Source organism: Coffea arabica, chromosome 4e, assembly GCF_036785885.1.
Source record: "Coffea arabica cultivar ET-39 chromosome 4e, Coffea Arabica ET-39 HiFi, whole genome shotgun sequence".
Taxonomy (NCBI): Eukaryota; Viridiplantae; Streptophyta; class Magnoliopsida; order Gentianales; family Rubiaceae; genus Coffea; species Coffea arabica.
This window is the reverse complement of record NC_092317.1, coordinates 48,681,044-48,705,235: the sequence shown is the minus strand read 5'-3', so window position 1 is coordinate 48,705,235 and position 24,192 is coordinate 48,681,044. Positions and strand designations below refer to the sequence as shown.

The 24,192-nt window shown below is 36.3% G+C and overlaps 4 protein-coding genes across 5 annotated transcripts; 1 reads left to right on the top strand and 3 right to left on the bottom strand.

Moving 5' to 3' along the window:
• Nucleotides 1-1,291: 1,291 nt before the first annotated feature.
• On the bottom strand, nucleotides 1,292-2,702 carry LOC140005682 (uncharacterized). Its single transcript, XM_072046709.1, has 3 exons — nucleotides 2,163-2,702; nucleotides 1,848-2,076; nucleotides 1,292-1,743 (listed from the first exon to the last, which is right to left on the bottom strand). The coding sequence occupies exons 1-3, from the start codon at nucleotides 2,700-2,702 to the stop codon at nucleotides 1,292-1,294; spliced, it is 1,221 nt and encodes a 406-aa protein (XP_071902810.1).
• Nucleotides 2,703-7,167: 4,465 nt separating this feature from the next.
• LOC113741142 (uncharacterized) lies at nucleotides 7,168-13,838 on the bottom strand. 2 transcript variants are annotated; one of them, XM_072048076.1, is made up of 5 exons: nucleotides 13,379-13,838; nucleotides 12,164-12,560; nucleotides 10,638-10,726; nucleotides 10,178-10,501; nucleotides 7,168-7,942 (listed from the first exon to the last, which is right to left on the bottom strand). In XM_072048076.1, the coding sequence occupies exons 2-5, from the start codon at nucleotides 12,513-12,515 to the stop codon at nucleotides 7,304-7,306; spliced, it is 1,404 nt and encodes a 467-aa protein (XP_071904177.1). In that variant the 5' UTR covers nucleotides 12,516-12,560; nucleotides 13,379-13,838; the 3' UTR covers nucleotides 7,168-7,303. The 2 variants fall into 2 exon arrangements, with proteins under 2 accessions (XP_071904177.1, XP_071904178.1); XM_072048077.1 differs by lacking the exon at nucleotides 13,379-13,838 and adding an exon at nucleotides 10,810-10,889 and having other exon boundaries at nucleotides 12,164-12,303.
• A 2,535-nt stretch (nucleotides 13,839-16,373) lies between these two features.
• Nucleotides 16,374-18,626, top strand: LOC113740409 (uncharacterized). Its single transcript, XM_027268033.2, has 3 exons — nucleotides 16,374-16,662; nucleotides 17,122-17,188; nucleotides 17,360-18,626. The coding sequence occupies exons 1-3, from the start codon at nucleotides 16,579-16,581 to the stop codon at nucleotides 18,265-18,267; spliced, it is 1,059 nt and encodes a 352-aa protein (XP_027123834.2). The 5' UTR covers nucleotides 16,374-16,578; the 3' UTR covers nucleotides 18,268-18,626.
• Nucleotides 18,627-21,288: 2,662 nt separating this feature from the next.
• Nucleotides 21,289-23,910, bottom strand: LOC113738521 (protein EDS1-like). Its single transcript, XM_072048072.1, has 3 exons — nucleotides 23,218-23,910; nucleotides 22,265-23,056; nucleotides 21,289-22,146 (listed from the first exon to the last, which is right to left on the bottom strand). The coding sequence occupies exons 1-3, from the start codon at nucleotides 23,539-23,541 to the stop codon at nucleotides 21,442-21,444; spliced, it is 1,821 nt and encodes a 606-aa protein (XP_071904173.1). The 5' UTR covers nucleotides 23,542-23,910; the 3' UTR covers nucleotides 21,289-21,441.
• Nucleotides 23,911-24,192: the final 282 nt, after the last annotated feature.

The window sequence follows — 24,192 nt, the reverse complement described above, 5'->3', positions numbered from 1 at the left end:
CATTTTATAATATCTAAAAAGTTTGAATTTTGTGACAAAAATAATATAGTTTACCATCATATTCATAAACCTATCAACTAGAGATTGAAAAATAATAATTTATCATATAGTTAGCTATCTAGATTTCAATTATTTGATTGAATTTAGTAAACAGATTTTCTTACGTCCCATTGTGAGCCCTAGTGTAAATATCGTTAGGATTGAATACCACAATGGATCTTCTATCTCATTCTTTGTGTCACTTTCTGTTTCACTTTTTTATTATATTACTATTTTTTTCATAAATATCATATTTTAATTCTCTTTTGTTTTCTTAAAATTTAATAACTATTAATTGAGTAAAAAATAAATACAACAGTCTCAAAAAACTTTTTATGTATTACTTAGTCAATACTTGTTGCATTTTAAGGAAACAAAAGAGAATTAAAATACGGTATGTATGAAGAAAATATAAAAATATAATAAAAATGAGACAAATAGTATAATAGAGAAGAAGACAAAATATCCGTTGCTGTCGAATATTAAGTGGGTTGATTTGAGTACAATTCAAGCTCTCCATTTTAACATTTTCCAAAATTTCAACCTTTTAAGATGGTTATACACTTTACAATTGTAGTTTGGTACACCGGGCTAATTAATGTGAATTGAATCAAAAAAAGGCATTACAATTCGAGGTAACAAGGCCTAAGAATTGCAACAGATTTACTAACTTTACCAAGCGAGTTTATTCATGTACTTGGGCATAAAGTAACTGAGTTAGACGCACACACAACACAGCCTTCTGTGTCCCAGTCCAATTATATTTATGAGTAGTAGTACTAGAAATGATCTGGCTGTGCCAATGCGCAATTTTTTTGTGTAAAAAATATTGAAAAATTCCCTATAACTCTCATTTTTAAAATTAATAGAACAAGGAAGATCGTAATTGTCACCATGTTGAGAAACCATGGGTTTGTTTGGATTGTAAGTTATTTGGGATATTTTTTAGGTTACTTTTTAAGATCGCATAAATATGAAATAGGCGTTTGGATAGTAAGTAAATCGTGTAAATTAGCATTTGGACAGGTGCTCATTATTGAATTTAAGCAGGTGACTTTGACTTTTCAAATTTTGACTTTGACTTCGAAAATTTTGACACAGTACTATGTTTACGCTAAACCAATTGCATACTTAATACACAAACGGTACAGATTAATTTAGAAGTTGGAAATCGAGGGCATTTTAAGTACACTCTACACATGGGAAAATAAATTTTAGGGACATTTACAATCCTTTGTAATGCGATGAACACCTAACGGCGGCGTCGCCCCCGTGCTGCGTACATTTGAGTCGCTATGTAGTCTCGTTTAGCTTTCCATTCTGCCAGCTCTGCAGGAGATACATTTAATGCGAACGGTTGAAGTACTAGCCCGCCTATTTCTGGCTCTTCATTTAAGTGCACGTCTTCTGATTCAAACCGTTGAAAATGGGCATCTTCTGGTTGGTGCATCCTTAAAAAGTTGTGCAACGCACAACAAGCAATGACTATACTGATTTGAGTGCTCATATAGAAATTATCTACCGGACCCTTTAACCATTTGAATCTTTTCTTAAGCACACCGAATGTGCGCTCAATGACATTGCGAAGTTGCGAATGTCGAGTATTGAACAAGGTCTTTGCCGGAGATTCGGACCCCACGTTCTTATACGGGGGCATGAAACCAGGAGCATTCCTGTATGCCGCATCAACTAAGTAGTACTGGCCTAATTGACAAAGTTATTCTAATTAATAAACGCGATAAAAAATAAGAGTTGTGGTAATAAAGCGTAGCACATGCTTGACTTGAAATATTGGACCCATCACTTACCAGGTTGCGGCAGTGGAAAATCGGACGGATATGCTAATGCTGAGTCCAACACTCGCGCATCGTGTGCACTTCCCTCCCATCCAGCATACACATAGATGAAGCGCATGTCATGGTCACAAACTGCCATAACATTCTGTGATTGCCACCCGTGCCGATTTGTATATGCCATTTGCTCGCCTGTCGGAGGACAAGCTGAGATGTGGGTGCCATTCATCGCTCCCACGGCATCCTAATATGTGTAAAAAATATGTAATCAACTTTCTAGAATCGTCTTACGTTAGAGTCACCAAAAATCAGATGTTCTTTCCACATTACCTTGAACCATGGATAAAAATTAGTTGAGTTTGCAATTCGTGGATGAACTGCAGTCTGGTCACTCGGTCGTATTATTTCAGTTGCAAATAGACACAGGCCTCGGAGCACCTTTTTTATATTTCGATTAATCGTCTCGATGGATCGATCAAAAATAGTCCCCAACACACGGTGCGTATGCTTGTGGCTGACCAACATTAAAGTCATAGCAAGCGCCTCCTGTATGGGCACGCGTTGTTGGTAATTGTGTGGAACGTACTGTCTCTCGACAAGGATATTGGACAGTAGCAAGAAATTATCAACCGTGATACGCATGTTGTCTATTGAGCGTCTATGATGGCCGTAGAGTACGCGTTCCACCCACTGCCTATCTGTGAATGAACCATCATGTTGCAGAAGTGGTTGATTATTATCCACGTGTGCAAGTGACGGATGCATTAACATTAACGAGGCACTCATAAGAATTAAGGCCTCATCTTCCTCATCTTGCCTCATGCGGTCCGCATTGCATCCTCTAGCACCATGGCGGTTGTTCCAGGCCATGATAAGAGTATAGATCTGTATATATTTTTACATAAGCGTGTTCGTATGTGTATAACCAATTCCATAAATGTGTTAATACACGTGTTAATGGAAATGTCAGGAATCTAGACAATTTTATGGCTTTAAATGTATTTATGTAATTGGTCAGACATGTCCCATTAGAGTCTTCATCATCCTCTCAAACCAATTACGAAAACTAGCACATGCTTTATGAAGTATAAATTAGCAATATGACTTTTAAATAGAATACTTAGCAATATGACTTTTATAGCACGTATTTGACAATATGACTTTTAATATAAATATATTGTAATCTACTATTTTTGTATATTATTATAAAGGGTAAAAAACAAAAAAGCCCCCTGTGATAAGTCTAATACACAGAAAAGCCCCCTATGGTTTCAAAATATACAATACGACACCTCATACTTTGAACTAAATTATAAAGGTGACGGAATCCGTTAAACTTAACGGAAATGACTTATTGGAACCTAAAATTTTTTTTTTTATGACAAGTTTTTATCAAATATACCTATTCTACCCCTTAATCCTCAATTCTCTCTATTTAGAGACTAAAACAAATGATTTTTTTGAGCTGTCTTTTGCTTATTTATATCAGTGCATTTTGGTCATTTTGTCCATTTCCGTTAAGTTTAACGGATTCCGTTACCTTTACAATTTAGTTCAAAGCATGAGGGGTCGTGTTGTATATTTTGAAACCATGGGGGGCTTTTCTATGTATTAGGTTAACCACATGGGGCTTTTTTGTTTTTTACCCTATTATAAATATATATAATTATAAATGAATAAATTAATATATTTGTGATTTAAAATTTATATATTTTTATATAAATATACATTTATGCATTTATAATAATAATAATTATAAATAAATATATTTATTTACTTATATAAAACTCTTATAAATATATTATAATTGTATTATATTATCTATTACTATAATACATAATATAAATATATTTTTTTGAGTATAAATAAATTATATAAGGGTCAATATTACTATAAATGTATAAATTATAAATGAATATATTATATAAGTAATTTTGGGGTGCAACAAAAAATGGAAGAAAAGGAGCATATGGATATGCAGGCATAAATAATTATGTTGGGCCAAGTGTAGCTCAAAGCCCAGTAAACAGTTGCAGTTTTTTTGTAGATTGAAGCTCCTTGACAACCTGAGGATCCAGAAGCACCATAACTCCTGCTGCCTTCAGGCTCAAGCACCACATATTTGCTGGTGCCAAAAAATGATTATTGTTTTTCGATTCTCTCTATCTTGGATTAGGAAGGAAAAAGAAGGGATCCAGCCCAAATTCTCAAATCTATGCCGGCCTAAACTAAAGTGCCACTCTTTCGTCTTATAATTCTTTCATTTATCTCTACAGACATGGGGCTTTAGAATCATTCATATATACACGCTGCATCACGCTTTTGGTAGTACAGCAACCCTTTTCGCGGCCAATTCTGCTAAAGCAAACCACGCTTTACTATTTCTACTTTGTATCAAAAACAAATCAATTTTAACAATTTAGTACCTTATCCCTTCCTTTGGTGACACATTTTTCAAGTCAGTTGAATTATATTTTTGTTTACTATTTGGTAAATAAGATTTCAGCATACATTTGTTCACTATAATTTTTGTTCTACAATTTAGGGATACCGAAGATTTTTAATTCGAAAGCAACTATCAAAATTTACTGATATTCAATCAATTTAAGCAATGTGTTACAAATATTAATCAAAGTCTACTCAAATGCTAAGATTGATAGTTTAGTATAGGGAAAAATTGCAATTAACCCTTAAAATTATATTGAATTAGTAGTACTAAAATGATAGGTGGCAATCATTAGAGAAGTTCTTGGCAGAAAACGTCAAGTTTCATGAAATACTCATCATCTTAAGAACCTTTTGTAATTCCAATACCATACATCATCCAAGCTCAGATCAATTTAAACAGAATAATAATAATAATAATATTATCTCTCTCTCTACAAATACATACGCATATATAAGTATACACATTTATTATCTTTCAATTTTTGTAAAATTTTATTCTTCATAACATATAAGTTTTTTATTTTTTATATATTTTTTTACTACTTTTACGAGTGTATACACATTTGTTGTGTATGTTAATATAAATGTAATTAATATGTATAAATGTATATTTAATATTATGTATATTAATATAAATATAAAAATGCATTACGTGAGAGTATATAAAACAACAATCCAGGCGAAACTAATTCCAGTCCGTACTATCTCAAAAAACATATCTCACCAGGTTACTTCAATTCGTAACACCTCAAAATATTTATTATCACTTTGAAGCGGTAAAATATGATGAACGATTACTTTCCAAATAACTCGTACAATGCATTAAGTAAGAGTATAAACGGCTACCATACAAAAGATACAAATACCACAGAAATTGAATTTAGATTGCAATTTTATAACTGAAAACATCTGTCTACTATTTACCTCGCTTCCACTAGCACGCACGTAGCTTCCGGTTGCCACACGCACACAGCTACCACGTTAACAATTCTCGACAAGGCCGCCACTTCGTCTTGACGCTCTGTCTTCTATCCTCTTCGTTCTTTTTTTTGGCGTAGAGAATTGCAGGCCAATTCTTATTGTAGAGAATTGCACTTCTTAAATGTATTTATTGCGGGGGATGGCTGATCTGCATAGGAGTTTTTAGAGAACTTCCACCACAATTTCCACTTTGTCGTTTCATGAGATATTACATGCAATTGGAATGCTTTAAAGCACATGTATTTCCGCAATTTATGGCCCTCGTCTGACGACACGACACATCCCTGAAAATTGAAAGAGGAAACATACGGAAAAGTTAACTTTACAGACATTTTTTATTGGCCATGTAAAAGTAGTCACAAACGCACAAATCCATGTGCTTGTCCTTCAATTGCAGTAGTCCTCTGTCTTCTGTTTCTTAAATTTTTTGGTTTCTTTCCAGGGCTTTCCCTTTGAATTTTTTTATAGGAAAATTAGAGAAGTTTCTTCTTACTCCAGTTCTTCTCCTTATATACATGAAGGCTCTCTATTTTTCTCAACCGGGGGATTGCCAACTTTCATAAGTTGGTTAAAATACCTTTTTATTGCCATGAATTTCCTCGCATGTGTATCTTTTTATATGCACTACTACTCTTTTAGTGCTTACTGACAAAAAACTTTTAGAGTGTTTAGTACTAACTAAACTAAACAACTCTTTTAGGACTAACTAATATACTTGTGATAAATTATTGGATTGGTCTCAAAATTTTGCACTAAATTGCACAATACCGCTGGTTTAGTTTTGGTTCCGGTTTAATCAATTGGCGATGGATGGATTTTGACCCGGCAGACTTAAAAAGCAACTCGATTCGCAGTAAGTAAAAGTGACCTTGCGACGGTACAATAAAACACGTATTTCTCCTCTACCATTTTCAGCAAACGAATTAGGACAAGGAGGAAATGTATGGTTAAGCTGAGGGCGTGTCCTTCACCAACTGGTTCAAATGGGACCATCAAACTTCAAACCATATGCTGAAAAGAAAAGGAGACCATTGAACAATAAATCTCTACAAGATTGTGCAGATCAGATGTTGGTTGTGGTTGACTACAAATTGGATACAAAAATACATATTAAACTCACTCGTAAATTGGAAGCATTGAGCATGATATAAGAAATTATCTCAACTTTTGGAAGTAATAGGTACTCATTTTTCTTCATTCAAAAGAATTTCACACGTACAAAGCAATAAGGAGGAATATGAGAAGTGTAATGACAATTACTTATCACAAATGTTATGCACATATACTTTCCAAACGCTTCCTGTTATGTCTAAATCAGTCAGCACCAAAAAAGGAAACTTGAGCTACTGGTTTCACCATAAATAAGTCCTCCAAACATTAAAAGCAATAATAATAATCTTTTCAAAAACAGAAGTTTGACGCTGCTCAATGCCAACCAAGTTAACTTCTATCAAAAGATCATAACTTATGCTTGAGAGCCATTTCCTTCAATTCCCAAGACAAATCACAAGGAGAAAAGGAACAATGAACAGCCAGGCATTAACTAATCCTTGACAGATTTAAAAAACATCTCAGAGCCCCAGACTACAGACGAATACCTCTCTCCACATGCCTTGCAATCAGATTCATGGCGTAAGTGCTCCAAACATGCCCTTTATGACCTGCAAAAAATTGGGCAGGTGAGTTCCACGCTAAGGCACTTCAACTGTAAGAACTAAAAAAATATCACCTGCTAGACATAAATGACATACGCGTTGTCGGCAACATCAATGTGAAGATGGCTGGAAGCAACTTGATCAAGGAAAACAATCTAAGACGCTTAATATGCTTCATGAGAAGTTAATGAAATTAGCATCAAGGACAAGCAAGTGTTATGCACAATCACGAAGAAACAAATTACACATAATTATTGGGAACCAAATATCTCTAATAAAAAATGGACAAGTAATCCACAAACAACCACGTTATACAAGTACAATCATCCACAATGTACTTTAATAGTACAAACATTCCACATAATTGGCATGCCACATAAAGTGTTCTTAGGCCAAGCCTTTTTCCTTCATCAACTTGAGGATGTAGCCGTAGCGATCGGCTGCAGAAGCTCTAAGAAAAATAATCTTTTCACCCTCGTTCTCATATTTGGCATAGTGACAGTTAGCTTCAAGTCTCCACGCGTCCGGAATTTCCATTGAGGTGATCACATCCTGGCACTGCATTATGCCGTAGACGGAGTCGAACTCCGACCTACTCCGTCTGTCGTCAAGAACGAAGTCGGTGTAATTCCCGATCTTGCTTATAGCATCCTCAAGACCAGTAGATGATCGTGTCGATTTTGAACCTCTACTCCCTTCAGGTTCACCACTGGTTCCTAGGCTTGAGGCTGACCGTTTTCCTCCAACTGCACCAGGAACTGGGGGAACATAGTAGACGTCGTCGTCATCCTCAACTGCTGTTACGTTCACCGGAGTAGGCACCCTCGAACTAGAGGCTTTACCTTTTCCCTTCCGATTTTTAGCAGCAGTGTTGGACCGTTCTCGGCGAGGCGGTTCCGATGGAACTACCTCGCTTGCAGACTGGGCACGGCTGCCTGTGGCATGTCTTCCAAGCAGTAAAGGTGTCAACCGATCGTACCAGTAGCATGAATTCTCTTTTTTGAAGTCAACGTACGAGGCATTGGTCTGGTGAAATGCAAATATGAAGTCAGCACACAGGAATTGATAGTGTACAAGGAAAATATTTTATAAGATTCGAGTTATTTTAACAAGGAAAATGGTAATTCAATTAACTTTGTCGATAGCTAATATTTCTGTATATTAAACAAAGAGTTGTGAATGACAAATCACCAGCAGCTAAGCCGAGCAATTTTCACATTTTGCAGTCAAATAATCCAATCAAAGCTAATCCATTTAATCTCAATGCCCAGAAAAGAATGGTCAACTAAGCGAAGGATAATCCAACTTCAAGTAAATCATATCATGGAAACAAAGAACCTAGATTTATAAATTTACTCACTAATGCTGCCTTGATTTGCTACTATTACATCTTACTTCCAATATAACCCATACAGAGAGGATAAAAGAATCCAAAGCCACACCTGATTACTTTGTGAAGAAACAGAAAACACAACCAAGCCTCCAAAACACACTCGTAAAAAAGCAAATTCAGCAAGAAAGACTTAAAATGAGGATGAATAAAAAAAAGAAACAACTTTTTTCATCGACAATGATCAGAATTTCAATAAGTGGAGCCATAAAAACCAAAATCAACCAAATAATCAGCATCCCATTTCACCAATTGAAGGAAATGCACTAATCGACAAGTCAAATTCATCGAAAAAAGCACATCAAGAAAGGAGAAAAGAAAGAACATGAAAGATTAGATAAAAAAAGGTTGGCACTGCAGCTGTCTATGCAAAAAAAAAAACAATTTAAACGAGAGTAAAATAGCAAAGATGTGTGGATATCAAATTGGGATGTGCAGATAGAGGCAGGACAGTACTAACTCATCACTTTATCAGAAGGCCATTCATTAGTATCATTATAATTGACATCAGCAGTGCAGGCACTGAATAGAATAGAATTGGTCATTTTCAAGTTTCGAATGGCTCAGAAATTTCTTCATATTGCTCTCTAAAGTTCATAGAAGTTCTGCTGCTTCTGGTGTGACTTTGGCGATAAGCTTTGAGAAGCTCATAATGAAATATTCCATGCATCTCTGAAATTTGCTTTCTTGTTTTCTTTGTTTTTTCAAACGTGTCTTTGTATAAGATTTTTAATTCTTGAAATTATTTTACAGATTGAATGTCCAAACAATTATGTGAGTTGTCAAATCAACAAAAGTACAAATGCCATGCCCGAATGCTGGAACTTGGAAGGATTGAGGAAGATCATAGCTGAGGTGAGATATTAAAATTATCTACTCTGCCAATAAATAAACCAGGACAATCCTGATCAAGATTCAACATTCAAAATTCAAAGTTACAGTTGGTAATGGTCCCAACAAGTAACAACCTTTGCAGGAAAAGATCTGCACGGACCATATTAATTGAACAGAGGGACTTTGATTTCAGAAAAGGTTATCCAGAATTGGATATATATATATAACATTTACAAATTTGACTAAACATGTTTAGCAAAATATTCAAGTACTAAATTTTCTCCTATAAACAACTCTTTATTTTTTCCTCCTTTGTACTTTACAACAAATACAAGACACCAAATTTAGTCTCAACTAAAAGGCATCAAAGCAACTAAAAGGCACCAAATTTTAATTAAAGCAGGCCTGTTAAATTCTTGAGACTAAGGATAAATTCTTGCGAGGATAGGCCCATGCAGTTATGAAAAGGGATGTTATAGATGGAACAAATAAATTGTTTAACTTTTGAGTTTCATGAAAAGGGATGTAACCCGAGTTGGATCCGAATTCATTGAAGCTGTAATTTTTTTTAAGTGAAAATTTCATGCGCTTACTGAAAACTCTAAATATTCAAGTTATTTTAACAAGGAAAATACTTATATTATTCAGGAACCTCCCCTTATAACTCTTTATAACCCAAATCTAGTTCTATTCAGAATTGAATATGTAGTTGTGCACCAAATTACAGGTTCTTTTCATCATTCAATCTAATAAGGTAATTGTAATGACTGAGCTACAAGATTAACTCATCAAAAGACTTCGAGGATTGAAAATAAGACGGAATAACAAGTGGAGTCAGCATATAAAAATTGATTAAGTCACCGGAAAATCAAGGATGAAAAGGCATCAAGGATTAGACACAAGTGAGAATAACAAGTGCAGTTTAAACAAGATTGAGTGCTCAGATTTTAGTTCAATAGGGAATCTGAAGTCACCTTTCAAATCTGAAGTACAAAGAAATTCAATTAACAGAAGTCAAGGAAGCGACAAGTCCATACCTGCTCCAAGTTGGCCCAATGTTCATCATCAGCAGTGAAACAGTAGCTGTCCTCACTCCACCCAACCCCGGTCTCTATTTTTGATGAAATCCCACGCAGATTGCAGAACAGGTCCCATTTCTTCTTGATGTGATAGAATCTGGTCTGCAATTGCTGGCCAGTCACAGTCATTATGTCATTGCTCGCCAAATGGGCTGCCAACATGTCGTAGTTGGTCTCTAGCGACTTCCTGTTGTCCCAAACGTTATTTTCCCGAAAACTGACGTAGGCTGTGAGGAAAGCTTCATCCATTGCATCAGTCCAGTGTATCCTAGAAGCCATTTGCTAAGTTTGATGGGGAAAAACAGTTAGCAGTGGACTGAGATAACAGAAATTGAATTAAAGTGGTTTGGAAACAGATCTGGACAATCAATAGTGAAAGCAAAAACAGGTGCAGAAGGAACTCAACGAAGGCACTTGCCTCAAAATAGACCTCAAGGCACTTGATGAAGTTGTTGGATGCAGTTGACGAACGGGTAGAGCAATCGGACGTACAGCTAACAGGTGAGGCTTCAAAATTCGAACAAAAAGTATTATTAACCAATGAATATGCTGCGAAAATTACTTTCTAATACAGCGTAGAAAGAACATACAATCGCAAGAAGGCTTCTTCCTCTTCTCAGCGGTCATAACCGAAGAGAGAACTGCCTCAGAACAATCGAAATGGCAGCAGCTGGACAGTAAAATTATTAACTTATTGCAAAAAATATGCATCCAAACAGCAAATGGGAGTTTGCATCCAAACAAATTCCCAGCGTGTTAGCTTTCAAATTCCATTGATCAACAAAAAATCCCATGCTTCTGTTAATTCTGGAAATTAGCAGCCCACAATAATACATGTTTTTAACTCCTAACAATAACATTATGAGCTAATTGACATGTATCTAACCTCATCAAATGAGACTTACAACAGAACCAAAAGTTATGAATTCAAGCATCTATAACTGTGCAGGATTATGTATTCCGTATAATCTGATACAATTTCTTTGTTGAAAAGGCACAAATCCTAGTCCTTTTTTTTTTCTTTTGTTCTGGGTCAGACTCAAAATGTAAAGATTCTTTTCTCTGGGCTACTCATGTAAACTTTTGTTTTCAAGTATATGTCCAATTTTAATTCTTCTTCAAAACCATTTTTTCATGGCCTTCATATACTGTCTGAGTTATACATTTATGAAGTAGCATCCCATTAAACAACTTATACTACGTTAAAGTATGAGTTTATTATTCAATAATAAACATGAATGGTCAATGCCAAGGACAAGTAACTTGCTGCTAACTTCAGAGTATTAATCCAGGGACTCGTTGCCTCATTATCAGTAATGTTTTGCATATTACTGCCTTGGGCATCCAGACGCTTAAACATTTAACTTTAAATACTTTATAAATTTTACAGCAGACCGGTATATTTTGCTTTTATGTTTCCTATCACACTTGTCCAATCCTTGTGCGTTATGAGGCAAACCTTTTTAATTGGAAAGAAAGCAAAAGAAACCATGAAAAAAGCACCAAAACTGATTGCCAAAGGCCAATGCAACTAAGCAGTGAAAATCCCTTGTATTTTTTGGTAAAACTTATTAAACAACTTCTGTCCATCTTTTTATTTTCCCCATTAAATTTTTTGTTTCCATGATAAGAAAAAAGCCCAAAGACAATAAATCTCCTTGCTTGCAATATATCCAGTTAATCCAGTTTTAATGCTCATAACCTCCCAATTTGAAAGGCCAGAGCAGCTTTATTCCACCATTCATTCAGATTCGGGTTCAATTAATCCTAAGTAGATTTTAATCTACCATAAACGAAATCTACTCTTCGCACACACCCAACACAAAATCAGGTGTCCAAGGGAGATAATCAGCTGATGAAGCCGTGGACAACTAGAAAGACAGATCAAGGCAGGTTTATGGAATGTAAATTGCAGCTAAATCCAAAAATTCGAGGGAATTGTACCTGCCGCAGTAGATAGGGAGAACGTGGAATGGCCTCGGAGCAAGAAATTCCGCTTGGGTGTTGGTAGCGTCGACCGCGGCAGGGTGAAATGCGACACCTTCAGATTCAAAACGCAGTCAAGGATCTTGTTTGCCGGACGTCTCTGCAAGCTGGGTTTTATTGCAGCTGTCTTTCCCGTCTGTTGGTAGATGAAAATGGTGAAGAGAGGCCCGAACAGAGGAGCACTTCTAGCCTTTGTGCTGTGTTCAGGAGTAAATGCCTTTACTGTGGCTTTACTCCTCAACCAACGGTCATTTTTATTGCAGGTTTCCGTCAAAATGCAGTTGCCACGTGAGGGAATGAATTGTTGCATGACTTTAGTGCAAAAGGCTGCACTAAGGAATCCAATGTCGGAAGTCTACAGTAAATAACCCCACCACTTTTATTTACACAGTACAAACGCTAATTTCTTAAAATTTCAAATAACCCACCAATTATGCTTTCCAAACACTGCCCATGTTCATGAGCAAACTATTATAGCAGTAGGGTAATTAAAGCAATGTCCATGTCCATGTGCAAAACTAGAGAAACTAATATAACAAGGAAGCTGCAAAATAATTGAAGATTGAGGTATGTTAAAAGTCTCTGTACCCCCAAGTTAGGATCCGTCCATTGAACAATCCCCTTTCAATGAACCAAGGTATGGAACTCAGAAGTGCTTATTTGTGCCAGGAATTAATCAGTGCATGACCAGTTCCTAAAACCAAAATTTAAGCAGAAACCAAATTATATCAAACAAATCGTGATTTGAGTGCAGATTCTACTTGTTGAGCCCCATAACATGTGAAAAATTAGAACCAAGACAGTAGAAGCTGGGGAAATACTCTTTAACTATGATAGTCACTAACATGACAATGCAGTAAAAGTAAAAAACAATCGACAAAATTAATGTTTCTAGGTCTATCAAAGTATTATTTCCAATGAAATTTAAAGATAGTTCGAGCCATTGCAAGACATTAAAGGATCATTCAGCATACAAACACAAAGGGAAAAGTAAAATCATTTTTGTTTAGGACCAAACAGTAAGCTAAAGAACATCTCTCAAATCATCTAATACTCCATAACAATGGGACACGTAAATTTTCAGAAAACTAAACCAGTGTAGCGGTAAAGCTACCTTTAGAAGCAAATCATCAAACACAAAGCATGCTACTATTGTAAGAAATGATCACACACCTTAGACACTGGATGTTTACTTTGTTGTGCTTCTTCTTGATTCTTTCAAACTTACAAAACAATCAATAATAAAAAAAACAAACATTTCTGCTAGGAGGCCAATTTTGGGAAAAAAAAAAGGCTAGAAAAACTCAACAATAAATTCATCAAATGACTGAAAATTGATGCGAAAGTGTGAGTTTTTCTTCGTGTTTTTGGCTAGGAAGGCAAATAGGGGTAGGGAGGGGAGATGTATAGTGCTTTCCCCTCTTTGATTCTCTCCTTTTTCTGGGAAAAAAACAGAATTGCATGGTTGGGAGATGAGACAGTGTACATAGAAGGTAAATCGAAAGGCCAAGCATAAATTGGGGGGGAAATCACTAATTTTTTGGCCAATAAGAATGTTTTTTAAAATATACTTTATTAATATTTCTATGCCTTAAAATACCACATAAAACCAGTAAAGCGCGGCTATATCTTCTTAAGAAGCATAAGCAAAAACTTATCATAAGAGTAAATAGCCAAACATATAGGCACATAAAACTAATATTAAAATATTTAAAATATCGGCCCATATAATATTAACAAAAATTTCAGCAAATTAATGATACAAATCAGAGGTAAACTAATTACCTGGAATGAACAGAAATTTTACTGCAAAACCTTTTCTATTTTCGGACCAAAGCTGAAAATTTTAAAAAAAAAAATTACTGATCAGTATATATGTCCGTGGTGCAAAAAAATAAAGAAAAAAAGAATGGCAAGAAATGTTTTTACCAGGATGCAAGGGAACAAAAGGCACCAAACCACTAGCGAGGATTTTCCACTTTCCAAACAAATTTCAATTTTGTATGATGCCACGTGTCACAAATTTCAATTGATGATTATTAATCAGGTCACAATTTCATCTTATGATATTTTCTTGAGAATAAAATGAGAAACTAGAAAGGAAAGAGAAAAACCCAAAATTAAAAGAATTGAAAGGCTAAAAAAATTGTATTTTCGAAAAGTGATTTGAATATTTTTTTAATCATTTAAGGAGAAGATAGATCTATGCAATTGCTCTTTTTTAATTTCAATCATTAAGGTGAATATTTTTGTGGGAAAGAGGAAGAATTAAATAAAGAAGAAAGAGAAAAGGAAATAAAAGAAAGGAAAACACGGTAAATGAAAAGTCAAAATAATGCAAGGGCAATTTTGTCCTATAGGGGGTTAAGTGAGCAAAATTAAAGGTTAGGGGGTAAACTGAGAAATAAAGTATACCTTAAGGGGATTAAATGTGATTAACCCTAGAAACTATTTTGGCCTCCTTTTATCCCTGAAGGGCTTAGTGGACATTTAACACTTGGGCAGACAAAAATGCCCATGAATAGTATAGCACTAATTGCCAAAGCAATCAAAACTCAGGGGCTTAGTTGACATTCGCCACAATTTCAACACAAATTTTTTAAAGTCCCCCAGTCTTGTATTGGAAACAATGTGGTGCAAAGTCTTGTATTTTTATATATATGTAAGATAAGATATTTATTCAAGAGAGATGTGAATTTTCATTAAATCATCAAATCGGTTTGTCTAGGTCTTGTGTTGATAACGTCTTGATTTTTTTGTTAGACGGTAATAGTTAGCCTAATCTACTCTTATTCCTATTCCTACTCTAGCCTGCACTATGAAAAGAGAGACCCAATGATTTACAACCCTACGATCTAGACCATGGCTATCAATTCGAGTTATTACTAGTATTGGAATTTTACCTAAAACAAGTAAAATTGGTAAAATCATGATTTCGATCGTATGATTATAAGCTCCTACGATCTTGATATGATCATATTATTTAAAAATATTGTGATAAAAGTTTTAGTATTTTGTCCATAAATTTGTGTAAAAAAATTGGAATTGAATGCCATTTGTCGTGTTGGAAACAATATTTGAAGGGTTTTAAGTTCATGTAAATCTTTCATGCTAATTCCTTACCCACAAAAATTGGCAAACCTTTAAAATTGACCCATGTATTTCATTAGATTAAGAAGATAATGTTTCATAGATTATCATTTAGGGCTATTGTTTGGGGCTTTTATTGTGGTAGATTAGCATGATGAAGACTCTTTGGAACTGAATTGATTATTTTTGTTACACCCAGGTAAGTAAATTTTAACCCAAAATACATGTTGTGTCATAAATTTCTATTCTCATAATTTTCTTCAATTATTTGTTTATTGTATACTAATCTTTTAGTCAAAGATATACTTGAAATATTTTGTTACATATGCAATATTTAGTTACATACACATGATGTTAAATTTAGTTAAATTTTGTTACATACAACAAATGATGTTGTCATCGATAAATATTATCTTCTTAATTATCTTATTAATAAAATACTTAAATGATGTTTAAGTATCTTATTAATAAAATACTTAAATGGTTTATATACATGTAAAGTCAAATTTTCCAACTACCTTGTCCATCAATTATGTTTGGATTTAAAAATTAGAAAAACAAGATTTTTAGTTTGATCACGTGCAATACAATACGTTACATATAGTCCCAAAATTTTTGTTTTGATTTTAGACTACAACAAATTTTTTAGATAGCACAATTTTAACTTTAATTGATAATATTCTATTGACTGCACATGAGTTAAATTATTTATTGCTCTATTTGCGAATTGCAAACCTTAAATTATTAGTATGAGTACTCTTTATGTTTTGTGTAGGATCTATTATTGATTTTATGATCGATTCTGCAAACACAGAAACAATTTTAGATAGGGTTCCAATTTTGAAAACCTTGCTCCCAATTAATTACTCAGCTAATTTTTAACTTTCCCATTTTTCTGTATGCGACGTCGCTTAGGGGCCGTCTGAAACCGTAACACACACGTCCAAATTACCCTCGCCGCAATTCCGTATTAATTTTCGCGTCATCCACGTTCCTGTATACAGAAAATAAGGCAAAAATGAAGGGCAAAATTGTCACTGGAATCTTATATATATTGGTGACGCGTTGGGCAAATCACACGTTGGAATTAAAGGGCAATAAAAAAAAAGGAAAAGAGTAAAGATAAAAAAAGTTGTATAGAAGCTGAGAGAGCTGTTTCCGTTATCCGATTGTCTGTTTTTTCTCCTGCTCTCTCTCTCTCTCTCTCTCCGTCGATATTTTTTCTTTATTGGGGATCAAATTAGGGTTTTTGTTAGCCCTTGAATAACCGAGTCGACTCAGCCATGCATTCTGATTCAATTGCTGCCAACGCTTCCAACATCCCTACGGCTGCCTCTAACGCCAAAGATTTCGCCAAGAAAAAGAGGGTAATTATTATATATATATATATGCGTATGTACATGTATTATGTGTGATTATGAATGTGCGTGCATGCAATCATTTAAACAAATCAGGTGAATTTTTGATTTGCCTGTGTTGATTATTGACTGGATTCGAGCAAATTTTGTTATCGGTTTCTCCTTTTTTCCGTTAATTTTGAAGATTGCATTTATATTGATTTTGGATGCGATTCTGCCAAATTTGTCCATAGTGGTGAATTCCGATTCAATTAAGGAGTATCTATCTTTTGATTATTTATATTGTTTCAAGATTATTTTTTTTTTTGGAGAAAATTGGATGCTTTTAATGGGTTTTTTGTTGCATCCTGTGAACGTTTTTATTTTTTTTCAAGATTATATCTGTATAACGGAATTGAATAATCATTTTAGCTTAATGAATCTTTTTCTTAAACCAAAAAAAAAATTTTTTTTGGTGGGAATTTGTAGGTTAATCGGTCTGCCAAGTTGAAGCAGTGCAAGCTCGATGCTCGTCGTGAGCAGTGGCTCTCTCAAGGTTTGTAAATATATGTCTTTTACATGTAGCTTTCACATCCGGAAGGCTCTTATCTTTTGTACTAAAACCCTAGTAGCGTGCCTGCTATTAGGTTTGAATTCAAAATGAATTGATCTTTTGTTTTTTTTTTTTAATTTTACATCTTTCTGTTGGTAATTGGGATTTATATAGTCAAGAACAAGAGTGGGAAGGAGGAATCAAATGGTGGAACTATTGTTCAGCCAATGGCCACTGCAGGCAATAGGATGGGCAGAGCCATAGAGAAGCTGGAAATAAGGCCAAGGGTGGAGGAAGGGAATGATGGTGGATCCGTACATCATTACAGCGATTCGGAGTCACCCTCAAATAGCCCAATGAGCCACACTGGAAGTGTCCTGGGAGGCAATGACTCCGGTACGAATTTCACTGGGAGCAGTAGCAGCAGCAGTAGTAGCAGCAGTGGTGGATGTTGTTCAGGAAGCATGAGTGAAGAGGATGAAGATGGAGAGGATGGATGCTTGGATGATTGGGAGGCTGTGGCTGATGCTTTGGCTGCTACAGATGAGAAGCAGCAATTGCATATTGGTACAGCTCCTGTGGATAAGAATATTGCCCATTTTGACTCTCAGTCAGATGTAAATCACCAGACAGTTTCTGGTATTGATATTTCGAAAGAAAAGCCAGAGAATGGGGTATCAGTGCAGAGAGCTCCAGTGAATTGCTGTGCATGGAGGCCTGACGATGCTTTTAGACCTCAGAGTTTGCCCAACTTGTCCAAGCAGTACAGTTTCCCAATGAATTCAGATAGGCATTATGGCTGTGGTGGATCTGTCTGGGGTTGCAAGAATGCTGCATCCATACCAAAATCTTGCCCTATCTGCTATGAGGATCTGGACTTCACTGATTCAAGTTTTCTTCCTTGTTCTTGTGGGTTCAGGCTTTGTCTTTTCTGCCACAAGAGGATTCTTGAGGAGGATGGGCGCTGTCCTGGCTGTCGTAAGCAGTATAACTATGATCCTGTTGAGGGGGAGGCAACTCTGGATGGAGGCAGCCTGACATACCGATTGGGTCGTTCTTGTAGCATGATAACGAGGTCTTAGGAAAAGTGTCTATTTCCCTTTAATGTATGCTGCGTCTCCCTCCCTCATGCAGTATCACTCGGCTTTATAATTTTAGACTCTGATTTTAGTAGCGTTAGTTGTTGGTATAGGAGTGATTTTCAAGCACAGGAGTATTAATATGGTTTAATGATTTTGATCCATATTTCTATGATGCTTGTGCTAATGTAGAAGGCTCATTATGTGAATAGATAATGTGGTATAGAAACTGAACATATAATATTGGATTGAAAACAGCTTATGGAGTGAATTTTCGTGTACTGGATTAATTTACTGTTACCAATGAAATAAATTCAAAATATATCCACGTAAGCTACTAGTTGTAGCGACCTGTTCAGTTATATATGTGTTTGTGTCCTGTTCCTTATTTTCTGTTAGCGACCCAAAGCAAATATTTGGACTTCCAAGAGTTTATCCTTGGTTTTGGTGCATGAGATATTTGCTTTTAGTGTGGAATACTTTAGGCACAATTAGAGAAATGCTTGGAGGCAGCTGTACCTTCAGAGTATTACTACTGTATATTAATCCATTACAGGTTTTAGCTTTTGGTTGTTTGGTAGGAGAGAGTGGGGAAAACAAAAAGCTTGATCTTGATCTACCCTTCTGCCCAACCTCCCCCCCCCCCCCCACAAAAAACAAAAAAAAGAAAAAGAAAAAAGGGAAAAGTCAAGTCTTTCCTCTGTTTATTTTGCTGAAATTTTATCGAAACGAGTAAATGATATAGGTGTTGAAAACCGCTTGGAGCAGTTGGTATTGCAAAGATTTTAGTGGTTCAGAGGGCTTCAATATTCTCAGATTGTGCTGCATATTGTCATTATACTTTCTTGTTTCCGTTTATATGCTGTTAAAATTAAATTTTCGCAAACACGGCTATTAATATATCCGGAAAAATATCTTCGAGTACTTCTACCCCTTGAAATGGTGTTTTGACACAAAATAGCTAAGATGATGGAGATTGATAAGTGTGGAAGAAAGATTTTTCCAATCAATGTGTCTATGGCATGAGTGATATGGAAAAGATTTGCTCTCCTACTTCCCAATGGTGTGTTCAAGACCACATTGTGTAACTTATGGTTGATCGGGGATTCCCTTGCTCCATAACCTGGTATTACTAGGTATGTGAAATCGGTATATCCGCATCAACACACAGGCTGATGTGATTAGCCTCTCAGGGAAGAGTTGCTTACGTTGCAGAGCAATGGTATTTCAAATGGAATCTGCTTTTGGCTGTTGCTGCTGAAATCCTATTGCTGGACAGTTTAGTTGACATTTTGTGGATATCACACTGTTCAATATTGCAAGTAAGGTGATGTTCCAGTTTGAATGCATGTATTTTGCTGGTTGTTAGTGGTTGTGTAATTATTTGATGTTGACTTCCCCTAATTTAGCAAGGCTTGTGGGTAGTGGGGGGAGGACGGCAAATTAGTGGTAGAGAAATTTTCTTATCTTTCATTTTCTTGCACCTTTCTGATGATAACTTTACTCTTTTTGTCACTATTTCTGCCTTTACTGTATGTTGATTATTGTATAAACTTTGTTCATTCATTTATGTTAGCAAAGTATTGGAATATTAAATGGCAATCTTCTTGGTTACATCTGCTTCGTCTCTTTTTAGAGGCTCATCATTGTAGCACATATTGTTGCTATATCAGTTACTGTTTTTCCTGGGTAAGTGGGTGGGAGCATCGACATTAGTAGTTGCCTCCTATTCTTTGTTTGTCTCTGGCTATGTCCTTGAGCAGATTGTCAAGTTTAATGTGTGCATTTTGATTCATGTGTCTGTAGACGTGCTTAGAAGCTTTGGTATCGGTTTGATGGACCAGTATATACTTGGATTTTTATTTTCTGAGTTTTAAAACCAAGAAAATAGCCATCTACCCTTCTTATTCTGTTTCATTCAAGTCTTACCTGACGCTCTATGATGAACTCAGGCGTCCAAAGCTGCAGGTTATAGCCTACATTGTTGATCTCTCGGGGAAAATGTTGAACATTTTCAAATATGTGGGAGATGAGGAGATATAAGCATCTCTTTCTATGATGGCAGCAGGCCAGGAATTTGGTCCAGTGGAATTGTACTTGCATTATATCATATGCATGATGTTTGGTTCTCAGGAGCACCTAAGAATGGCTTGGATGGATAAATTTGCTGACTGTGGTGCCCTTCATTCGTCGTTGCAGTTTTTGTTAATGGAATGAGTCTTACGAAAACATGATGCAAAGATTTAGTCCATTTGTTTGAAGAGCTTCATACGTTTTCCCCTTCGTGCATCTAGGTTTCTTGGTTTGTTTATTGACAAATCATTTTTGTGAAAATTTTGCATTGTGAGTTTATTTCTTATTCTTTATGAAGCATCCACTGCATTTTTCTGTCTGCTGTTCTGGTGACGGCGACACCTGGCCAAGAAACGTGTAAATGCTTCGTGATTAGATGCTATCCATATTTGTTAAGGAGTTGCTGTGTGCGGAAGGAGTAGGAGATGTGAAAAACAGAACTAGATTCCATTAGCAATCCAGCCGAGGGATCAAGATCCCGCAGCGGTTCATGTGACCAGGAGCAAAGTTGATATTTTCCTAAGCCAATTTGATCATTATATTTTACAATTTTGGGGATTCATTGTTGAACAATTGCGTCCCTGACAGGCGACAGCGATGCCGAGCCATGTTTACACCCTTCATCCTAAAATTCCCTGCATGGCTACATCTAAACAAGGCATATCTAAACTTTGACTGGTAAATAATTTGTAGGAGATTGAAGTTAAGAGATGATCCTGCGACATAAAAAGTTTCCCAAAATAATAGAAATAAGATGAGCCAATTTATTTACTTTTAATGTTCGTTTTTTGGCTGAAGTGGGAGCTTTATTTTAAATCTTTGTGGTGTTTATAAGCTCTATTGGCTGCTCTAGCTCTGAATGTTCAGAGAAATTGTTCTTGCTTAACAATATCCATGGTTTCGATGTAAAAACCATTTTCAACAGCCATTTTTAAAGATAAGAGCAAAAAGTATTAAAAGTTAACATTTGCCAATATATTTAAGTACCAAGACATGTCACTTTTTTGGGATAATGTACTTTTGGGTGCTACGCGGAGGATGAAGAAAAACTTCTTAACTTGTGACAGTGCAGAAGATGAAAGCCAAAGCAGGAACAAGGCTTCTCTAAATGTTGTTCATCAACCTTGCAATGCAAGATTCAGATTGATGTTTGGGAGGAAGATTTCTCCACCATTTGCAAAAGGTTGATTCTTCAAAGAGAACATCTCTGCTTAGATGATCGTCGTGTATCCAGTTCAATGTTCGTCTCTCCAAGCTGACAACCTTCTCCTTCATTTCTTCGAATGGCTTTGCTCTGAGTTCCTCCACTTCAGCCCAGAAACATGACTCTGAGCTCGATCCTGCTTGCATTTTCTCAGCATGTTCGAGCCATCTTTGTGTAAATCTATAACGTTTTGGCCTAGCCCTTACCATGTAAGGTCCTGTGTCTTCATGCTTTAAGTGTCTATAGTAGTTGGCAATGTCCAGAGGTTCAACCAACCGCCTAAACATGGTTCCAAGTTCTATCCACTCTTTCCTAGCCTCAAATCCATCTGGAAGTTCACATCTTTTTAACATTTCGATGATTTCATCCCATATTCCTGCTAACTCCAGTCTCTTGACATTAGCATTGAAGTCGTTTATGTCTTTCTGAAGCTTAAAGGCATCATAATAACCTACCTTGCGCACTTCACATTTGGTCTGGTACCCTTGTATCTCGTTTAGTCCTTTTCGTATGCTATCCCTGTTGGAATCAATATTGACTTGGTTTTGTATTTTCTGCCTCTCCAACTCCCCAGCAGCACGAAGACACAGCCTTGCTCTTGAACTCTAGAATTTGAAGAAGCACGTGAAATTTAGCTCAAACTAAGCAATCCAGGTTATACGAAATTGTAAGATGAGTTGAATGCTGAAAAATTTAAACACTCCAGGAGAAAGTATTCCTTACCAGGCCGAGATCGTTCAAAACAGTGTTCAATTGTGCTGCTTCATCATTTGTGTTGGCATGTGAAGACAAAGGAAGTTCCAAAAGATTGTTCAAATGAACAACATTTTGCATTTCTAAGCAATCCTGTAAATCATTTTCATAGCTCAAATTGTCGTTTAAGCTTCTATAAACAACGCGCGCAATTTCTGTTTCAGAGCTTAGCTGAGCCGAATAAAACAGCAGCTGCAGGATTGCATCTGGATTCTGAAGGATAACTGATTTTCCATTTCCAGTGCAGAAGATATAGGTGCCAAAAGGTCTGTATGGACTGAGTTCGATAAAGCTGGACACAGTTTCCAACAACAAATTTGTGCATCCCATGAGATGACAAGCAGCATGGCTAGCTACAGCCGATGCATTTCTCATGACAACCATAAAACAGGATGTTACACCACTGGAATTTCCAATGGATTCATTCTGAAAGTATGGAGATTTTGAACTTGTGTAGAGGAGGATTTGCTGCAGTCCCGCTTCAATGGATGAAAGAGGAGAGAACATGACGCGAGGCACAATGTCATACCTCGTGACAAAATGTATAAAATAGCGAGCCCAATTTTCTCGTCTGAGAGCATGCGAAAAAATTCTGTCTCCAGCAAGGGGGGATCCGAAAGTCACACAGTAAGGCGGTTTCTGGTAATTGTTAGTCCTTACGTATTTCTCCAAAAACCAGATGGTCGCTAGTGAGGCAATTGGACCACCTGAGGAGTGTCCGGCGAACACTATCTGCTTTCTGTCCGACAATGCTTTTTCCACCTGAACAGTTTTTTTTTTTTTTTTTTCACAGGTCAACATAGGAAATCGAGTCTACTGATATATCCGCGCTAAAAGCAAAAACAGTTAACAGTAGAGAAAGCTAATGATCTAACAAAAAGACAGCAGCAGCCAAAAAAAGCAAACATAATCTGATGAATTACCTCCCTCTCCAGCTGCGAATTGCATAAAAGTTGTTCAAATCTGGAAGAAAAAGCTTCATTTACTAGAGCTAGCTCATCCATGCCAATACTCTTGAGAGACGGAAACAAGGCAATATTGATCTTGGTTTCCCCAAAAGGCATTCTACTGTACCAATCAGTCACGGCCCACGTTCCAGGAAAGGCGCAGACTGCTTCTGTTGAGCTGCGCGTCGTCTTTTCCCAAATATACGCCTTCTCTGGCGACTTGAGATGAGCCTTCATGGCTAAATTACAAGCTTTTTTGATCAGCTCTTCCTTAAGTCCGATAGAGTCACCCAGCGCCATCTTCTGCTTCTGCTGTGTCTCCTAACCAACTACCAGCGCCACCACCAAATATATGCCTCTTTATTAGAGTTTACCTTCTTGCTTGACTTGGCATAGAAACTGCCTACCCAGCATTAGAAATTTAGAATAGAGAGAGCAATAGGAAGTTTCGAAGAAGTTGTTCTAATTGTCTAATTATTTTCCGTGAACCAATCGATCTGCCAAGGCTGCTATTCCTAATTTCCTATACTACTACTTGAAACGGGACAACAACTAACAAGGAAATAGTGGAGAATTGGAATTTGCAGCAAGAGGGGTGAATTATGGTTGGCTGTTGTGAAAAGACGAAGATGGTCACGCATCCCTATTTTGCCCTTGAGTTGTGGGCGGGCCTCACATTTTGTGGACGAGGGTTTTCATTGTCTTTTTAACCCTGGGAAAAAATGACGGCACTATTTTGCAGATGGTTTGGTGAGAATTTTTGATGAGTAGACGGTTTTTCCCCCTTTATGTTGAGAATAATAAACATATGATGGAAAAAATTAAAATTTTCTTGTTGGTGTCTCGAGTTTCAATTTTAATCCCCCTTGGTTTCTCTGCAGATCCACAAACGATCGACTGTTATCGGTTCTCCATTCTCTTCTTTTCCTTCTTCGTTGGTTTTCTGCTCCT

Coding starts and splice junctions, on each gene's coding strand:
- LOC113740409 (XM_027268033.2), top strand. CDS start 16,579: ATGCATTCTGATTCAATTGCTGCCAACGCTTCCAACATCCCTACGGCT. Junction 16,663..17,121: donor ATTTCGCCAAGAAAAAGAGG/GTAATTATTATA, acceptor GGGAATTTGTAG/GTTAATCGGTCTGCCAAGTT. Junction 17,189..17,359: donor TGAGCAGTGGCTCTCTCAAG/GTTTGTAAATAT, acceptor GGATTTATATAG/TCAAGAACAAGAGTGGGAAG.
- LOC140005682 (XM_072046709.1), bottom strand. CDS start 2,702: ATGGCCTGGAACAACCGCCATGGTGCTAGAGGATGCAATGCGGACCGC. Junction 2,077..2,162: donor ATTTTTATCCATGGTTCAAG/GTAATGTGGAAA, acceptor TACACATATTAG/GATGCCGTGGGAGCGATGAA. Junction 1,744..1,847: donor TTTTCCACTGCCGCAACCTG/GTAAGTGATGGG, acceptor TTTGTCAATTAG/GCCAGTACTACTTAGTTGAT.
- LOC113738521 (XM_072048072.1), bottom strand. CDS start 23,541: ATGGCGCTGGGTGACTCTATCGGACTTAAGGAAGAGCTGATCAAAAAA. Junction 23,057..23,217: donor ATTCGCAGCTGGAGAGGGAG/GTAATTCATCAG, acceptor AAAACTGTTCAG/GTGGAAAAAGCATTGTCGGA. Junction 22,147..22,264: donor TTTTGAACGATCTCGGCCTG/GTAAGGAATACT, acceptor TTCAAATTCTAG/AGTTCAAGAGCAAGGCTGTG.
- LOC113741142 (XM_072048076.1), bottom strand. CDS start 12,515: ATGCAACAATTCATTCCCTCACGTGGCAACTGCATTTTGACGGAAACC. Junction 10,502..10,637: donor GCCTTGAGGTCTATTTTGAG/GCAAGTGCCTTC, acceptor CATCAAACTTAG/CAAATGGCTTCTAGGATACA. Junction 7,943..10,177: donor ATTGGGCCAACTTGGAGCAG/GTATGGACTTGT, acceptor GCATTTCACCAG/ACCAATGCCTCGTACGTTGA.